The sequence below is a fragment of the Chrysochloris asiatica genome, unplaced genomic scaffold (assembly GCF_000296735.1).
Source record: "Chrysochloris asiatica unplaced genomic scaffold, ChrAsi1.0 scaffold00046, whole genome shotgun sequence".
Taxonomy (NCBI): domain Eukaryota; kingdom Metazoa; phylum Chordata; class Mammalia; order Afrosoricida; family Chrysochloridae; genus Chrysochloris; species Chrysochloris asiatica.
In genome coordinates this window covers 5,203,517-5,220,966 of record NW_006408564.1, presented here as the reverse complement: position 1 = coordinate 5,220,966, position 17,450 = coordinate 5,203,517, and the positions used below count along the sequence as shown (strand labels likewise).

General features: G+C 41.6%; 1 protein-coding gene and 1 pseudogene across 1 annotated transcript in view; both read left to right on the top strand.

Moving 5' to 3' along the window:
* Nucleotides 1-9,085, top strand: part of LOC102814808 — a 100,812-nt pseudogene extending 91,727 nt beyond the window's left edge.
* ERC2 (ELKS/RAB6-interacting/CAST family member 2) overlaps nt 1-17,450 on the top strand; it is a 1,669,968-nt gene that overhangs the window by 269,722 nt on the left and 1,382,796 nt on the right. Inside the window, exon 3 of the mRNA XM_006862059.1 lies at nt 13,825-14,241. Coding sequence (XP_006862121.1) covers nt 13,825-14,241 — 417 coding nt within the window. The remainder of the gene's footprint in view (nt 1-13,824; nt 14,242-17,450) is intronic.

Sequence of the window (17,450 nt, the reverse complement as noted above, 5' to 3'; positions counted from 1 at the left end):
GAAGTAGAGCAGGCCAACTTGTCTGCAGAGAGATTCTGTTTTTGTTGAAAGAGTTATGCTAAGCCCTTGCTTGAGAAGGAGCATGGAATTATTTAAAAAAAAAAAAAAAAGTTCAAGACTTTTGGGTATAAGCCAATTCATATTTTTATATAGCTTGGAGACGGTTTTCATAGCAGTGAAACCCTAAACTGCTTTATAGAACACAACTTTATCATTTTTTCTTGTTTTGTTTTTTCCCCATAGTGTGGAAAAGAGCTTAAGGTCACAAATTTTTTCATACTTGCCAGGAACTCATATTTTCCATGTTTGGGGATAAGACACAGTAGATTCTAAACATCTGGCTAGTCCCTATTTAAATAATTCTGTGTTCTCTGTACATCATACATATATAATTATATTTTAATTCTATTTACCTGTTTGTGCTTTCGATATTTTGAAATCTGGATTTGATTTCGACTCCAGTAGCTATTGGAAACCTCTCTTTTAAATGCTGGCTATGGCAAAAGTGTATTTCTCCCCCACTTTTCTCTATATATACTCAAGTAGAGCCTATTTTATTATATTTTCATTGTTCTTTCTTTTTTTAAATAAGTGAATATTGGAGTTATGCAAGTCGTGCAAAATGAAGTTACGGAATATTTTTAGAGCAGGGGAGACCTTGGAACTGACTCAAGGGAACTTTAATTTCAGACTCTGACCTATATTCGCTAATGATATGATTGTGTTCAATCCCCTAAGCTACCCCAATATCGTCTTGTGAAGTAGACAGTGTTGGCAGCTTTGGAAGGATAGGATCAGGGAGTGAGGTGATGGATGTGAGACATTTTGAGTTTGGAAGAGAGAACAGGACAGCATAATCTGAGTTTGAGCCTGCCTTTTTCAAAATCCAATAAAAACCTACTGCCACTGAGTCATTCTGAGTCAAAAACAACCCTATGGACAGAGTAGAACTGCCCCATACGGTTTCCATAATCTTTATGAGAGCAGATAACTACATATTTCTCCCACAGAGAGGCTGGTGGGCTCAAACCACAGACCTTTCAGTTAGTAGCCAAGCACCCTAACCACTGCAACACCAGGGCTCCTTCTTAACCCCATATAGCAAAGCAAAGAGGAGTGAAAACCCACTTTCCCTCATGCATTTCACTGTGCAGACTGTCTGGTAAGATAGTTTCTCGTCTGGTCCTCTCCTCTTTCTTACTGCATTTCCCTCAGTATTTGCTGAGTACTTTAATGTACTAGAACTGGTGTATAGTGAAAAGTAGGCTCAGAATCTGCCCATGATAAGCTCATCTTTATCCTTCCTGCCTCTCCATGTACCTCTCTGCTGAAAGTGAACATGTGATCGGATAACAGAACTCTTTCTTTCATTACTCCACCAAGAGAATAAATATTTGTATCCAGGACCACCATACTTTGAGGAACACTACTGAAAACATGTTAGTAAACACCATTAGGAAGCTTAACACCTCAATTACCTAGTTGGTCAAAGAAATGCACCCAAGTTCCTGGTCCTGTGTCACCCATTGTTTAAAGTTAGGATCTCACGTATATTGAGTGCCGACAGGAACTTTATACACAATATCTCAGTTAGACCACAGTAGAGCAGGCCTCGAATGTTTGAACCAGTTGCCCTGTTTTACAGATGACCAAGCTGAGGCTTGGAGTCCTGGTGTGGTGGTGCAGGGTAAGCATGCTACCATAAGTCAGTTTGAACTGCTAGGTCAGCAGTTCAAACCCACCAGTCTCTCCTTGGAAACCCTGTACAGGATTGTTATGAGTTCAAACAGACTTAGCAACAACAAAAACAGGCTTGGGAAGATTCAGTGACGCATCCGGGTCCCACACCTTGTAGAGAGGTCAGTCAGTCCACACTTTCCCCCACATAGCACTCTGTATCTTATGATAACAATCTTAACACTGACTCACCAAAAGGTCCGTGCCAAGGATACTTCTTCATGTGGAAAGACCGAAGATTTAGATGAGTGGGGTTCAAAAAGTTTGTGGAAAAGTGGAATGGAAAAATAAAAGATTTTTTTTCCCATGAACTTTTTGAAGTCCCCTTGCATGAAAGTAGAAGTTGGCCTTGACTTCTGTGTTAATTCACTTTTAGGAAGTGTATGCCTGTTTCCCAGCCAAAATACCACAATCACATGACGATGCTCCTATTTCCCTTGCTTGCTGTAGGTCAGCTCCAGGTCTGCATGCTGTGACAAACTCTAAGCGTGTTTTTGCCTCAGAGCTGGTGTATTTCAGGGTACCCTGCTTGAGTCATTCAGGTACATGAGGGGAAGGAGGCAGGCCCTGCTGATGCGCTAGAGGTGAGGGGGCAGGAGAGTGGGGAGGGGGCATGTGTTGAGTTTGTGCCTGCCATTGATCAAGGTATTTGGTGTAGACTTAATTCAGAACCCATTTCACAGATAATGAATCTGAGACTCACAGAGACTGTAACTTGCTTAAGGTCACCCAGCTCGGAAGGGACAGAGTTGGATTTGGAATCAGGCAGGCTAGCTCTAGAGTCTGTGTCATTACATACATTTATTACATTACATTACATTTAAAGGCTCGCTTTAAAAGATTCTCTATTTTATGCTGTTGGACAGGTACAAAGGAGCACATATATTGAATTATAGACCATCATTCGACAGTGAGCACCCATGAAACCATCCCACTGGAAAGCATTTTGAATTCTGCTGACATTATACTTTTGTTTGGTTCACTTCTCGTTGCGTCTCCTGATACGCAGTGATCATGCTCATGGACAGTATCTCAGTGGAATGATATCACATGTATTCTCTGTTTCATTCAGTGAAATTGCATGTGGCTGTTATTTGCTCTTTTGCATATTGTTAATATTCAGTTTCCTATGTATATATCATTATTCATTTATTTGTTTTCCTATAGATGAGTTATTCGAGCTTCCGCTATTAGAACTAGGACTGAACTGAACAGTCTCATAAGTGTCTGTTGTGCTCCTGTGCAAGTGTTTCTCTAGGGTAGGGGTCAGCAAACTGTTTCTGCAAAGTTGCAGAGAGTAAATACTATAAGCATTGAGAGCCATATGGTATCCATTATAACTACTCAACTCGGCTGTTGTAGTGTAGAAGCAGCCATAGATAGGAGATAAATGATAAGGTTTGTCTTAGGCTGGGTTCTCTAGAGAAGCCAAATCAGTGAAGCGTATATACCAGGAGCTTCAAAAAGTTTGTGGAAAATGGAATGAAAAGAAAGGACTTTTTCCACAAATCTTTTGAAGGGCCCCACACACAAGCCCCACACACAAGGCGGCTTCAAAAGTTGTTGTTAAGTGCCGTTGAGTCAGTTCCAACTCATAGCTGCCTTCTATAAGGTTTCCAAGGCTGTAAATCTTTGTGAGAACAGAAACTCATCTCTGTCCTACGTTGGGCTCAAACTGCTGACCTTGTGGTTTGCAGTCCAGGGCTTATTGTATGGAACCACTACACCCCTGAGAGTGGCTGTAATTGTCCATGATTGCCTCCCTGTCTCCGTGCATGCCTGCCACCCCACTCCCCACGCCAGTGGTACGCACAGTGGCACACACATCCTCTCATGCACACACCCACCCACCAGCAATTCACACTCTTTTCTCCAGTCATCTTGTAGTATTTGTGCCTAGTGAGAAGCCAGGTGTTATAGTGGTTCCAGTAGGGACTTTGGAACACACTGCCTGGGTTCACACTTGGATGTGCCCCTTACGTATTTTGATTATTTACCCACTTTTTTTTTATCGGATTGGCCAGGCCCAAATCACACATCCAGGCCCTGCTGCAAGGAGGACCAGGAATGTGTCTGTGTTTTTCCCTACTGTCAACATGAAATTCCGTGATCGTCCTCATTCATCTCTTGGGCAACCCTTTCCAACGTCTAACTAAGCTCTGCATTGCTGCTGTAACATCATTTCTTTGACTCTTGGCTTAGCATTGCTAAGTTGAAAGATTCAAAAGAAGGACCAGGTCTACCCAACTGGCTTGGGTTCCCTAAGAAGCTTTCCTAGATTGACTAAAAGATGAGCCTAGTCTCTAGCAAGTTGACAAAGACTCCTCCTGGAAGCTTATGAGCAAATGGAATCTAGGAGGCCCTAGCCTCCAGCTTGGGCAGCCCATACCACTTGGAGCCACCTGGGATAAGACTTTGCTTGACTCATTGCCCCTGTGTTCACAAGCTGGCCATCCTAGTCCATCCCCATTTATCTTGTGTCATCTGAGCTGGGATTCCTTTGTCATCTGAGATGGAAGTACCATCTCATATCTAATAAAGACTGTCGAATATTGAAAAAAAAGCCAACCCCCCCCACAACTTTGGGTTGCCATTTTCTCATTCTTTAAATGTAGATCCTAACAGTGTCGATCTCACAAGATGGGTGTGAGGATTGAAAGAGTAGAACTGTACATGGCATGTGGTATTTTTTTTTGCTGTTACTCTTCCTTAGAAAAAAGCTCTGATGATGCTGTAGAATAACCACTAATCAGCTGCTTAGAACCCACCAGCCTCTCCTCAGGAGAAAGATGAGGCTTTCTGCGCCTGTACAGACTAGCAGCCTCAGAGCCCCCTGTACAGGGTCGCTAGGAGTCAGCACTGATACGATGGCAGTGAGTTGGGGTGTCTTGGTTTGGTGGTGCTGTGGGCTAGCTATTGGGCTGCTAACTGCAAGGTCAGCCACTCCATGGGAGGGAAAACACAGCCTCAGAAATCCTAAGGAGCCATTCTACTCTGCGCTGTGGCATTACTATGAATAGGAATTGACTTGATGGCATTGGATTTGGTTGTTACTGTTTGGGTTCCTTATTAGGTCTGATCGGCCTTGCCCTGAAGTTTTGCATTTTCTCTTCTCTTTCCACTGTTCTTTTTAGGGGCTGACTCTCATTTGCTCTTCAGGATTCAGTAGTGGCCTCTCTGGAATATTTCCTCACATGTCCCCCCAGCCTAGGCTAAGACCTGTTTGCATTTCTCTCATGCTCCTAATGTTATTGTCTGTTTGCTTGTCTACGTGGGCTGCACATGAAACTCATTTTTACTTTTTGGTACTTTATGAGCATGCTGGAGTTATTGTGTGTGTGTGTGAGTGTGTGTTGTTGTTGTTAACTTTTGTCAAGTTGGTTCCCACCCTGTGTAAGTTTCCTGAGGAGTGACTGGTGAATTTGAACCACCGACCTTGCTGTTCAAAGCCACCTTGAGGTTGAGTGCTTATCCTGAGTCACCACATCAGGATACATACATACATACATACATACATACATACATACATACATACATATACATACATAGAGAGAGAGAGAGAGCGCATGGGTGTGGCACTACAGATTAATGCACTGGAGTGCAAAGTCTGTTTGAACTGCAAGGTCAGTGGTTCAAGCTCACCAGCCACTTTTTGGAAACCTTGCAGTTCAAGCGGCTTTGCAGTCTGGCGCATTAACCCACAGCACCACACCAGGACTCCAGCCCAACTGGTTACCTCTATGTAAATTAGTCCATTTATCCATCCTATTTATATGTTTCCCTTCCTCCTTATCTCTCCCTTTCTTTTTCCCTACATTGCTCCTTATCTTCCTCCTTCCCTCATATACTCCTCTTGCTCCTTAGCTTTCTAAGGTCTTCTTTCCTTCCTTCTATACCTAGTACTTGATTAGTCTTAATTTATTCCTCATAGGAATCCTATGAGTCTCCACATTAAAGATTTGGAACAAAGGATCAGGGTGATACTCAACTTTCTCATCTAAAGGCACACACAACCACTTACAGAGTTGTCCTTCTAATGTTGTTAGCTTTGCTCAAAGCACGTTGGCAGTTTATCATTGGAATTCTCTTCTGGCTAGTTTATGAGCCACACAGAAAACTCTTATTATTGGTCACTTTCAGAAAAGATAAATTCTAGGCAGATCATCCTCATTTATCATGCTTGTCTTCAGATCAACTTTGGTCTTCTCAGAAACCCAAGTTTCCTTCAAAAGTCAAAAGATTTGCCATTGTCAAGAATATTTAAATGGTTTGAAGACAATTGTCAAACATGATCTTGAGAGCTTTGGCAACAGTCATGTTTACTGAACGGAAAGCTGTATATACTTCTGTAGACTCTGTTTTGGTGTTGTTTAATCAGGGATTGGTGGAGGAAGATCTGATCACAGTATAGCTCTGCCTCTTTTTGTTTTGGTAAAAGCACTATTGCAATATAATTTATATGTCATACAATTCACTCATTTAATGTGTAAAAATCATTGGTTTGTAGTATAGTCACAAAGTTGTACAACCATCACCACTGTCTAATTCCAGAGCATTCTCATCACTCTTAAAAGAAACTTAGTACCCTTTAGCAGTCACTCCAAATCACACCCTCCTGCAGCCCTTAACAACCACCCGTTTACTTTATGTTTCTATAGTGTTACTGTTGTTAGGTGCCATCAAGTCGGTACCGACTCATAACGACCCTATGCACAACAGGACGAAACACTGCCTGGTCCTGGGCCAACCTCACAATTGTTGCCACGGTTGAGCCCATTGATGCTGCCACTTGGCCAGTCCACCTCGCTGGGGGTCTTCCTCTTTTTCTCTGACCCTCCACCTTATCAAACATGATAGCCTTCCCCAGGGACTGGTCCCACCTGACAATATGTCTGAAGTATGAGAGGCGAAGTCTGGCCATCCTGGTTTCCAAGGAGCACTCTTCCAACACAGATCTGTTGGTTCTTTTGGCAGCCCCTGGCATTTTCAATATTCTCCTCCAACACCATAACTCAAATGCATCAATTCTTCTATGGGCTTCCTTATTCACGGTCCAGTTTTTGCATGCATATGAGGTTACTGAAAATACCATGGCTTGGGTCAGGTGCACCTTAGTCCTCAAGCTGACATCTTTGCTCTTCAACACTTTAAAAAGATCTTGTGCAGCAGATTTGCTAATGAAATACACCAATTCTATGTTTCTATAGATTAGCCTATTCTGGACATTGTGTATTAATGGCATCATACAATATGTGGTCTTTGGTGGTTGACTCTTTCACTTAGCATGTACTTTCAAGTTTCATCTATGTTACAGAATATATCAATTCTTCATTCCTCTTTATTGCTGTGGAATAATACTTCACAGATGGCTATATATAGCGCATTTTGTTTCTCCATTTATTTGTTGATGGACATTTGGGTTGTTTCCAAAAGAGAGAGATCCAGAGAAGATATACAACTAGCTAATAGGCGTATGAAAAGATACTTAAAATTATTAGTCATCAAGGAAATGCAAATCAAAACCACAGCAAGATCCACTTCACACCCACTAGGATGGCTATAATCAGAAAGATATAACAAGTGTTTGTGGAAATGTGGAGAAATCAGAATCCTGAGACACAGCTGTAAAGTGATACCTTGTGGTTTGTTCTTCAACTGCTTTGGAAAACAGTCTGACAATTCCTCAGGAAGTTAAATATAGAATTACCATTGTTATTGTTTATAGTTAAGAGCAGTTTCCAACTCATGTTGTTGTTGTTGTTAAGTGGCATATAGTCGGTTCTGACTCATAGCGACCCTGTATAGGGTTTCCAAGGAGTGGTTAGTGAGTTTGAACCACTGACCTTGCAGCTCAAACCAACCTTATGGTTCAGTGCTTATCCTACAATGCCACACTAGGACTCCATATGACCCAACACTTCTATTCCTAGGTATATATTCACAAGAAAAGAGAATATACCCACACAAAATATGGTCAGGAACATATTCGACCTGAATTTAGAGACCATCTCCAGGACAGATTTGATGCATTATATATGAATTACCAAAGACTAGGAGAGTTGTGGGAAGACATTAAGAACATCATACAGGAAGAAAGCAAAGGTTATTTATTAAGACAGGAAGTAAAAGACAAAAATGGATGTCAGAAGAGACCATGAAATTGGATTTCCAGTGCAGAGATGCTAAAGCAAATGGAAGAAATGAGGAAGTCAAAGAGCTGAACAGAACATTTCAAAGAGAAGACAAAGGCAAGTATTATTATGAAATGTGCAAAGACCTGGAGTTAGAAAACCAAAAAGGAAGTGCATGCTCAGCGTTTTTCAAGTTGAAATACACATTTTAAGCTTTAACTTGTAATATTGCCTGGCCCTCTGGCTGCAGCCAGTCAGTGCCCTCCCCCAGGATGAGGCACAAAGCAGGAATGCTGATCAGCCTGGTCCTGGCAACCATCTGAGGGGCCTTTGATCTGCTGTGCAGGGAACTCGGTCACACATGTTCTGAACATCTTTTCGTTGTCATGGACAACCCGCAGCCCACCCAGGACTGTTATGGGGACAAGCTGATGAGGTTCCTAAACATTGACCAGCTGACTTCCCATAGCCTTCTCTTCCAGAATGCCTTTGCCTAGCAGACAGTGTGTGCCCCAAGCCACATGTCCTTCCTCACTGGTAGGAGACCTGACACCAATTACCTGTATGATTTTCACTCCTACTGGAGAGTGCATGCTGGAAACTTCTCCACCATCTCCCAGTACTTCAAGGAGAATGGCTATGTGAGCATGCCAGTTGCAAAAGTCTTTCACCTTGTAATATCTTCCAACCATAGTAATGGCTCTCCATATAGCGAGTATATTCTGCCTTACCATCCCTCCTCTGAGAAGTATAAAACACCAATCAATACCTGCAGGGGCCAAGACAGAGAGCTCCATGCCAACCTGCTTTGTCCCATGGATGTGGTGGGGACCTTGGCATGGATGTGGCATAGATGTTCCTGAGGGGACTTTGCCTGACAAGCAGAGAACCAAGCAAGCCATCCATTTGTTGGAAAAGATGAAACTGTTGGCCAGGCCTTTCTTCCTGACTGCTGGTTACCATACGTTTTATATCCCCTTCAAATTCCAGAGTTGTTTCATAAGGTCCCTGCTGGCTTCCTACCTGTGGCCTCCAACCTCTGGATGGATATCAGGCAGCGGAAGGATGTGTAAGCCTTGAACATCACTGTATCCTTTGGCCCTATTGCTGTGGACTTTCAGTGGAAAATCCATGAGATTGATTTTGCTTCCGTCTCGTAAATGGACATGCATGTCAGCTGCCTTCAGCCTGAAGACTTTTTCTCTATGGTATTCTGACAAGTAGAGTTTGAGAGAGATATAGATCATGGATTATTTCATCCACACGATATACTATACTAAGAAGCGCTGGAAACATAATCATTATGAGTTGGGCTTCTAACCTTAAGGTCAGCAGTTCAAAACTATCAGACATTCTGTTCCCATAAAGATTTATAGCCTTGGAATCCCTATGAAGGAAGGCTCACTATTGAGTAAGAAAGAACCTACTCCACAGCAGATAACTGCCGCTGCCATCACCGTATACTATACTATGTGGTTTGGCATCAATCCTGAAGAATTTCTGGCTAACTTTTCAGATATCCATATGGGGGAGCTCTATTTTGTAGATTCGGACTCCTTGCAGGATCATAATTATAATGATTCCCAAGGTGGAGAACTCTCAGCGTGGCTGCTGCCTTGAATTTTGCCAACCATAAAAGGCAAGTGATTTGTTTTGATGAGCGAAGGTGTTAGAGTTGGTTATTTCCTGAAGACCCCTCATTTCCTGAAGGCAAACTTTGGGGTGGGCCACCAAAGCACGCATCAATAATTTGGCCTAAGAATTTGTTACAGCTTGAATTTAGTCCTCATTAATATAAAATTGAATGACTAATTGCTAAATGAATAAAATTAAAAATTTATCTTACCCTTAGATATCATTGATAGGTAATTTTCAATACCCCAGAATGATGCTGTTCTCATACATATAAATATGTAAGTTCTCCTTTATATACCTCTCTCTCTCTCTCTCTCTCTCTCTCTCTCTCTATATATATATATATATATATATATATAATAATCAGAAAGGCTAGGTGGTGATAATGAGGTTAGCCTGTCATCTTCTACTAAAAGGCCAGATTATTTACAAGTAAGACATACAAAGTTGAAGCTGACAAGAAAACCAAAGTATCCATATTTCTAAGAGAGTTAGCACCTTTCTAAATGAATGGCTGGTGTAGTCCTATGGAGTCCTGGTATGACACTGTAGGCTAAGCACTGGACTACTCACCACAAGATTGGTGGTTCAATCCCACCAGCTGCTACTTGGAACACTATTTGGGATCGCTATAAATCTGAACTGACTCAATGGCACATGACAACTACAACATGGGCAAAATATTGAATGATACACAAAGCATCAAAAACATGGAAGGTATACTCAGAGTCACTGCACCAAAAAGAAATAATCGATGTACAACCACTTCAAGAGGTAGCATATGACCAAGAACCAAACTGCACTTAAGTCATTGGCAAAAACAAGGCTCCAGGAATTGACAGAATACAAATGAACATCTTTCAACAAATTGATGCAGCACAGGACGCACTCACTCATCTGTGCCAAGAAATTTGGAAGAGAACTATCTGGCCAACTGAGTGGAAGAGATCTATATTTATGCCCATTCCAAAGAGAGGTGACCCAACGGAATGCAGAAATCATTGAACCATATCATTAATATCATATGCAAGTAAAATACTGCAGACGATAATTAAAAAATGGTTGCAACAGTACATCAGCAAGGAACTGCCAGATATTCAAGCCAGATTCAGAAGAGGATGAGGAATGTCATTGCTGACATCAGATGGATCTTGGCTGAAAGTAGAGAATACTGGAAAGATGTTTGCTTGAACTTTATTGCCTGTGAAAAGGTTTTCAACTGTGCGTATCATAACAAACTATAGATAACACTGCAAAAAAATGTGTATTCCAAAGTACTTACATGGAACCTGTACATAGACCAAAAGGCAGTTGTTCAAATAGAACAAGGAGGCACGGAATGGGCTAAAATTAGGAAAGGTATGTGCCAGAATTGTATTCTTTCACTATAATCAATGTATATGCTGAGAAAATTATTTGAGAAACTGGATTATATGAGGAAGAATGTGGCATTAGGATTGGAGGGAGACTCATTAACAACCTGCGATATGCAGATGGTACAACCTTGCATGCTGGGAGCAAAGAGGAATTAAAAAATTTAATGATGAAAGTCAAAGACTACAGCCTTCAGTATGAATTGCACTTTAATGTAAACTAAACAAAAATCCTCATAACTGGACCAGTAAATAAGAAGATGATAAATGGAGAAAAGATTGAACTTGTCAAAGACTTCATTTTACTTGGATCCATTATCAACATTCATGGAAGCAGCAGTCGCAAAATCAAATCTGGTGCACAAGAGCTCTTTAAAGAGCAAAGAAGTCTATTAAAATGACCATGGATTGCCAGAAGAACAAACAAATCTGTATTGGAAGAAGTACAGTCACAATGCTCCTTAGCAGCCAGGATGGTGTGACTTCCTATCTCATTCTTCAGACATGTTATCAGGTGGGATCAGTTTCTGGAGAAGGACATCAGACTTGGTGAAGTGGAGGGACAACAAAAAAGAGAAAGATGATCAACAAAATGGATTAGCACTGTGCCAGCAGCAATGGGTTCAACCGTACCAACAATTGTGAGGGTGGTGCAGAACCGGACAGTGTTTTGTTCTGTTCTACACAGGGTTGCTATGAGTCTGAGCCAACTCAACGACACTTAACAACAACAACATGTCTACACAAAAGCTTGCACACAAAAGTACATAGCAGCATTTTAAAAATAATAGTCAAAAAGTGGAAGCAACCTGAATGTCTCTCAACTGATGAGTGAATATTCGAAGTGTAATCTTTTCATAGAATGGAACAATAACTGGCCACCAGAAGGAATGAAACATACTACACCATGGATGAACTCTCATAACATTATCCTCAGTGAAAGAAACCAGACATGAAAAATCATATAGTGTACAATTACATTTGTATGAAATGTCCAGAATAGTGGTTGCCTAAGACTGGAGTAGGAGTTCTGGTGTGGCACTGTGGGTTAATGCGCTGGACTGCAAGGTTGGTTTGAACCGCAAGGTCGGCAGTTCAAGCTAACCAGCTGCTCTTCAGAAACCTTATACCCAGTCACTGTGAGTTGGAACAGACTCGACAGCACTTAACAACAAGAGCTGGGCTGTTATCTCTTAATGAGTTAAGGATTTCTTTTTGGGTGATGTAAATATTCTAAAATTGTGATGATGGTCGCACAGCTTTGTAAATATATAAAATACCATTGAATTTTATGCTTTACAGGGGTGAAATATATGGTATGTGAATTACCCCTAAATAAGGCTGTTATATGCAAACATTCATAGTGTCCATTGTTCACTGGGGCTTACTCAGCACTCACTGCTGTGGGAGGTACACAGGTGACAGAGTTTGTTCCTGTACTCTAGAGATGCCTTCATGGGAAGATGATGTGCACACACATAGAGAATATCATCAAGATAGTGCTAGGTGGGGTGCAACTCAGAAAGATCTCAGCATCTCCGCTGTCAGCTATAGCAATTGAGAAAGATTTCACAATGCCCTATAATACTGTGAGCTCCTGCAAGCAAGGACTTACGTCTCATGTCCATCTCTTATTTCAGAGCTGAGTACCATGTCTGGTCCACAGGCCAAACACGTTCAAACACAGCTGTTATGTTTGGTGAGTGAATGAGTAACTGCTGTGTTGGAAGCCTCTTGGTTTGTCCCTAGGATAAACCTCCTTTAGGTCTATGGATGCCTGCCCTGACCAGCTTGGGGGACAGCCTTATGGGGGAAATGTTACTGAACTTCACAACTATCTTCATGCCAGTGTTTCTCTCTGCCACCTTGTTTCTCTGGTGCTTTCTCTGATTTTGGTTAAGATGGTTGCCTGAAGTAATATGTGGGTGCTTCTGGAGTGCTGTGCTTTCTATCCTAGAAAGACATCAAAGACTTTGGGTTCCTGGGTCAGTGAGATTTAGAAAATCAAAAGGTGGTAAAACTTCACCGTTGGTTTTCTTTCATTCGCGTGTATCAAACATCAGTGCTATAAATTCTGTGTAGCTATGGGTCTCTGCTGTAATAAGAAACTGTTCTTTTTTGCTTTTATTTTCTGTGAAGGTACTTTATGTTGATTAAGTTTGTGCTGTTAAATATCTTTTGCTTGCACTGGACTTTTCTTTGTGTTGATTTTTTGCTTCTTTTTCCTTTCCTTTTTTTCTTTTTCATTTCCCATGCTGTTCAGTTACTGGATGCCAGAAGAACCAAGGTTTGTCCACTCTTTGCAGTTCGTTTGTTTTGCTCTGCACAGCTCCACCTCCTCCTGTGTTTGAGTGTGTGTCCATTGTGTCTGCGTTTGTTCCCTTTTTGCTTGCAGATGCAGTAATCCTGTTTACTAAACCTGTTCTTAGCTTTATTTGTAAAACTAAACTAAACTAAAGTAAACATAGTCCTTGTTTGTGTCTACTTGTGGTGGATGCTATTATTTTCATTTTTAAATGGACATGCATTTATCATGACACTAATGGATAGTAGAACCAAGAACACCTTAGGAAACAAGGAATGCTGAGTCTGGAGCGTGGTACCCATAAAGGAGGTGTGCTTGAGAACGTTTCCCTCTAACCCTTTCCACTTCCTCAATTAAAACTCTGTAGATGTGTGATTTCCCTTGTGACTGACAGTAATCTACTGTTTCCATGTATGTGTACATTTCTCTGAAGACATTTGGAGAGCATCATTGAATTAATTTCCCCTTCTCCATGTGCTGTCCCATGCTTCTGAAGTCACCGTGGAGGACTTCATGGCTGGCCCTCTGGAGCTCATAATTAACATTCCATCTTCATGATGCAGTAACAACAAATGGCACCCAGTCTCTGGATTGACTTTGTTTCCTTTTTTTCTCCTTTCCTGCTTCGTCTTCCTTTTCACAGCACCTGCAGCTGACGATCCAGGCCCTGCAGGATGAGCTCCGAACCCAGAGAGACCTCAACCACCTCCTGCAGCAAGAGAGCAGCAACCGCGGGGCTGAGCACTTTACCATTGAGCTGACGGAGGAGAATTTCCGGAGGCTCCAAGCTGAACACGACCGACAGGCTAAGGAGCTATTCCTTTTGAGGAAGACACTGGAGGAAATGGAGCTGAGGATCGAAACGCAGAAGCAGACCCTCAATGCCCGTGATGAGTCCATTAAAAAGCTTCTTGAGATGTTGCAAAGTAAAGGCTTGCCGTCCAAAAGTCTCGAGGATGACAATGAACGGACGCGACGGATGGCGGAGGCCGAGTCTCAGGTTAATCACTTAGAAGTAATTTTAGACCAGAAAGAGAAGGAAAACATCCATCTTAGAGAGGTAAGCACATTCACTCCGTTTCTCCAAAGCCGTTGTTTAAAAATGTTAAAATACGTTATCACATTATTTTTACAGATTGTGTGATATCTGCAGCCTTCAGAAAATTTCCTCTTGTCATCGGTCCTATAACCTCCCTGTATACTATTCACCTTTAAACTGGAATTTTACATTTTGTTTTCTCTTCTTCCCACACATATGCTTCATTACTATGCATACAGGTACTCAGAATCCAAGTGTGTACAGCACATATCAGCTCTGAGGTGGTGTACATGGATGTTTCTCACAGGTGGAGATGGTTTCAGGACCTTTTAAGTCAGGTGCAGTTTAACTGTTTATCAACTTCTGTCACTCTAAAACAGGGGTGGGGAACCTTTTATCTGCCAAAATTTATAACATCGTTCGCAGGCCATACAAAATTATCCACTTACAAGTTAGCCTGCTATATTTGGTCAAACAGTTAATTAACTCACCCCTATGTGATGGCTGGAACTGCAGTTGCCTTGGCAGGGCTAGACCAAATGATATCACAGGCCTTAATACGGCCTGAGAAAGGAGCTCTGGTAGTGTAGTGGTTACGAATTGGACTGCGAACCTTAAGGTCAGCGGTTCGAAACTACCAGCTGCTCCGTGGGAGAAAGATGAGGCTCTCTACTCCCGTAAAGATTTACACCCTTGGAAACCCTGTACAGGGTCGCTATGAGTCGGAACCGACTCCACGGCACATAACAACAATACGGTCTGAGGGCCGTACGTTCCCTACCCCTGTTCTAAAGGAACAATACGATGGGCCTTTAATATATTTACAGCTGAGTTGGGAGTACGGTTTACAGAAAGTAGGAGACAAAGGATGCTTTCGGAAAGCAGGGTAATGGGCAGAAGGTAAAGAAAAAACTGTGTGATGAAATTTGAACATTTTTATCTGATAATCTGTGTCTGAATTCATATAGAACAGAATGACTAGGTTTTCTAAGCATACATTTTGTTTTTATTGCTCAGTAGGTTAGATCATTTGAACTGTAAGTAAGTTCTTCAGAGGTGATCTTCATGGTCTTCTGCTACCCCTGAACATTAAGACGGCCAGTTGTCTGAGAATATGTGGTTGGATAAAGTTTAGAAAGACTGGGAGTGACAGCCAAGATTTGAACTTTTTGACAGCAGTCCCTTGCCACAGCAGTGGTTATGGATCTCAAAAGTACCATGTAGGCAAAATTGCTGTGGGAAGAGACAGAGCTCAGAAAATAGTAAGCAATAAAATGACATCAGATACATTTCCACAATATTCCATGGCAATAGATAAAAATTCCAAAGGATATTTGCTTCTAGACCAAACTCGATTTCTTGGCATTAAATGCTTGTTCAGATATAGACAGCCCTTCTTTTGGGTCACTAGTTTTGGAAACATGATTTCCTTGTTGGGACTTGCTGAGGCAGATGTTCCCGAGAGTTTTCTGTAGTTTCATTTCAAACTGTAATGTCCTTATCACTTTTTTTTTTTTAGCTTTGTTTCCATGGATCCTTGATAACATGCTCAGGCAATCACATAGCTTGATTTTTATCTTGAGATACTTAGAGATGCATTTTTACTAGGCCTGATCTTCCCATAAATTTTCCAAGAGCATGGATATTGTGGACACAGATAGTGTGGAATTCCAATGTGGCTCTAGGATAAGCACTGGACTGCAAGGTCAGCTTGAACCACAAGATCAATGGTTCAAACTTACCAGCTGCTCCTTGGAAATTATACACAGTGTTGCTTTGAGTCGGAACCAACTCGATGGCACTTAACAACAACAGCTTGTAAGATGGTGATCTCTACTTCCGGATATTCATGTCATTGTGTAACCTCCTCCTGTTGAGTGTAGTTTGAACCCATGGATTGCTTCTAACCCATAGAATGCATCGAAGGCAATGAGATGTCACTTCCATGATTATTGTTTTTAAGTACCGTGCAGTCAGTTCCGACCCATAGTGACCCTGCACAGGGTTTCCGAGGCTATAAATCTTTATGGGAGCAGAACGCCTCATCTTTCTCCCATGGAAGAGCTGGTAGTTCCGGACTGCTGACCTTGAGGTTAGCAGCCCGATCCATAACCACTATAATACCAGAGCAAGATTAAGTTCTATAAAATTGTGACTTGTGCTTTGCTAGAAAAGTGTTACTTTCTCTGCTTGCATGCTTTGATAAAGGAACCTGTTGTGTGGGGAGGCCCAGAGGGCAAGGATCTGAGAGCAGTTTACTGACTTCCTCTGTCCAACAGTCTGCAAACAACTGAATACTTCTAACAGTCAGTTAGTGAGCTGGGAAGTGGATCCTTCTCCAGTTGACCTTTCCGATAAGTTGGCATGCTCTGGGCCAGCTAACACGCTCATTTGAGGCTTCTGAGAGAGCTCTGTTATGAAGCAGAGCACTTGGTTAAACAGATCCACAGAAACTGTGAAATAATAACTGTATGTTGTTTTGGATGCTGATGCTACATTCTCGGATACTTTTTATCCAGCAATAAATAACTAATGAAGTGGAGCAGAAATTGTTTCTCTACCTGCATTAATCCATAGATCTTCCAGCTAGTTCACAGAAGAGACATAATGATTACTTTGCTGTCACTTGCATATAGAATGACTGTAGATTTTGAAATTTTGGTTACTTCAAAACTGTGGTTTATAGAGGATGATTATAGTTGAATAAATCTATATTTAGGAACAAAAGCATTAAGACGTGTTTTAAAGTCATACAGTGAGTACGTGGTGAAGCTGAGAAATGAATCAGGCTGACCTTAGATTCTGAGCTCTGAAACCCTTTCATTATCTGCTTCTCCTATAAAAACCTTTCTCAAAGCTTACTCTGTAGAATAGCCACTTTATAGGATGTTGATATTTGTTGTTGTGCACCATCCGGCTGATTCTCCCTCACATTGACTGTAGGACAGAGTGGGAACTGCCCAATAGGGTTTTTAAAGCTGTTGTGTGTATGGGAGCAGACTGCCACAGCTTTCTCACACAGAGCAGCTGCTGGGGTCCGACAGATGACCTTTTGGTTCGCAGCAGAGCGCTTAACCACTGTACCACCAGGGCTCCTTTTGATACGTGTCATGAGAGAAAAAGGTCTTCAGGGACAAGTAAAGTAAGGAAAATGCTGGAAATGCTGGATTCCACAGAGCTTACTGCAGGACCTTTGGACTTTTAATATGACTTATAAAATTAAATCATAT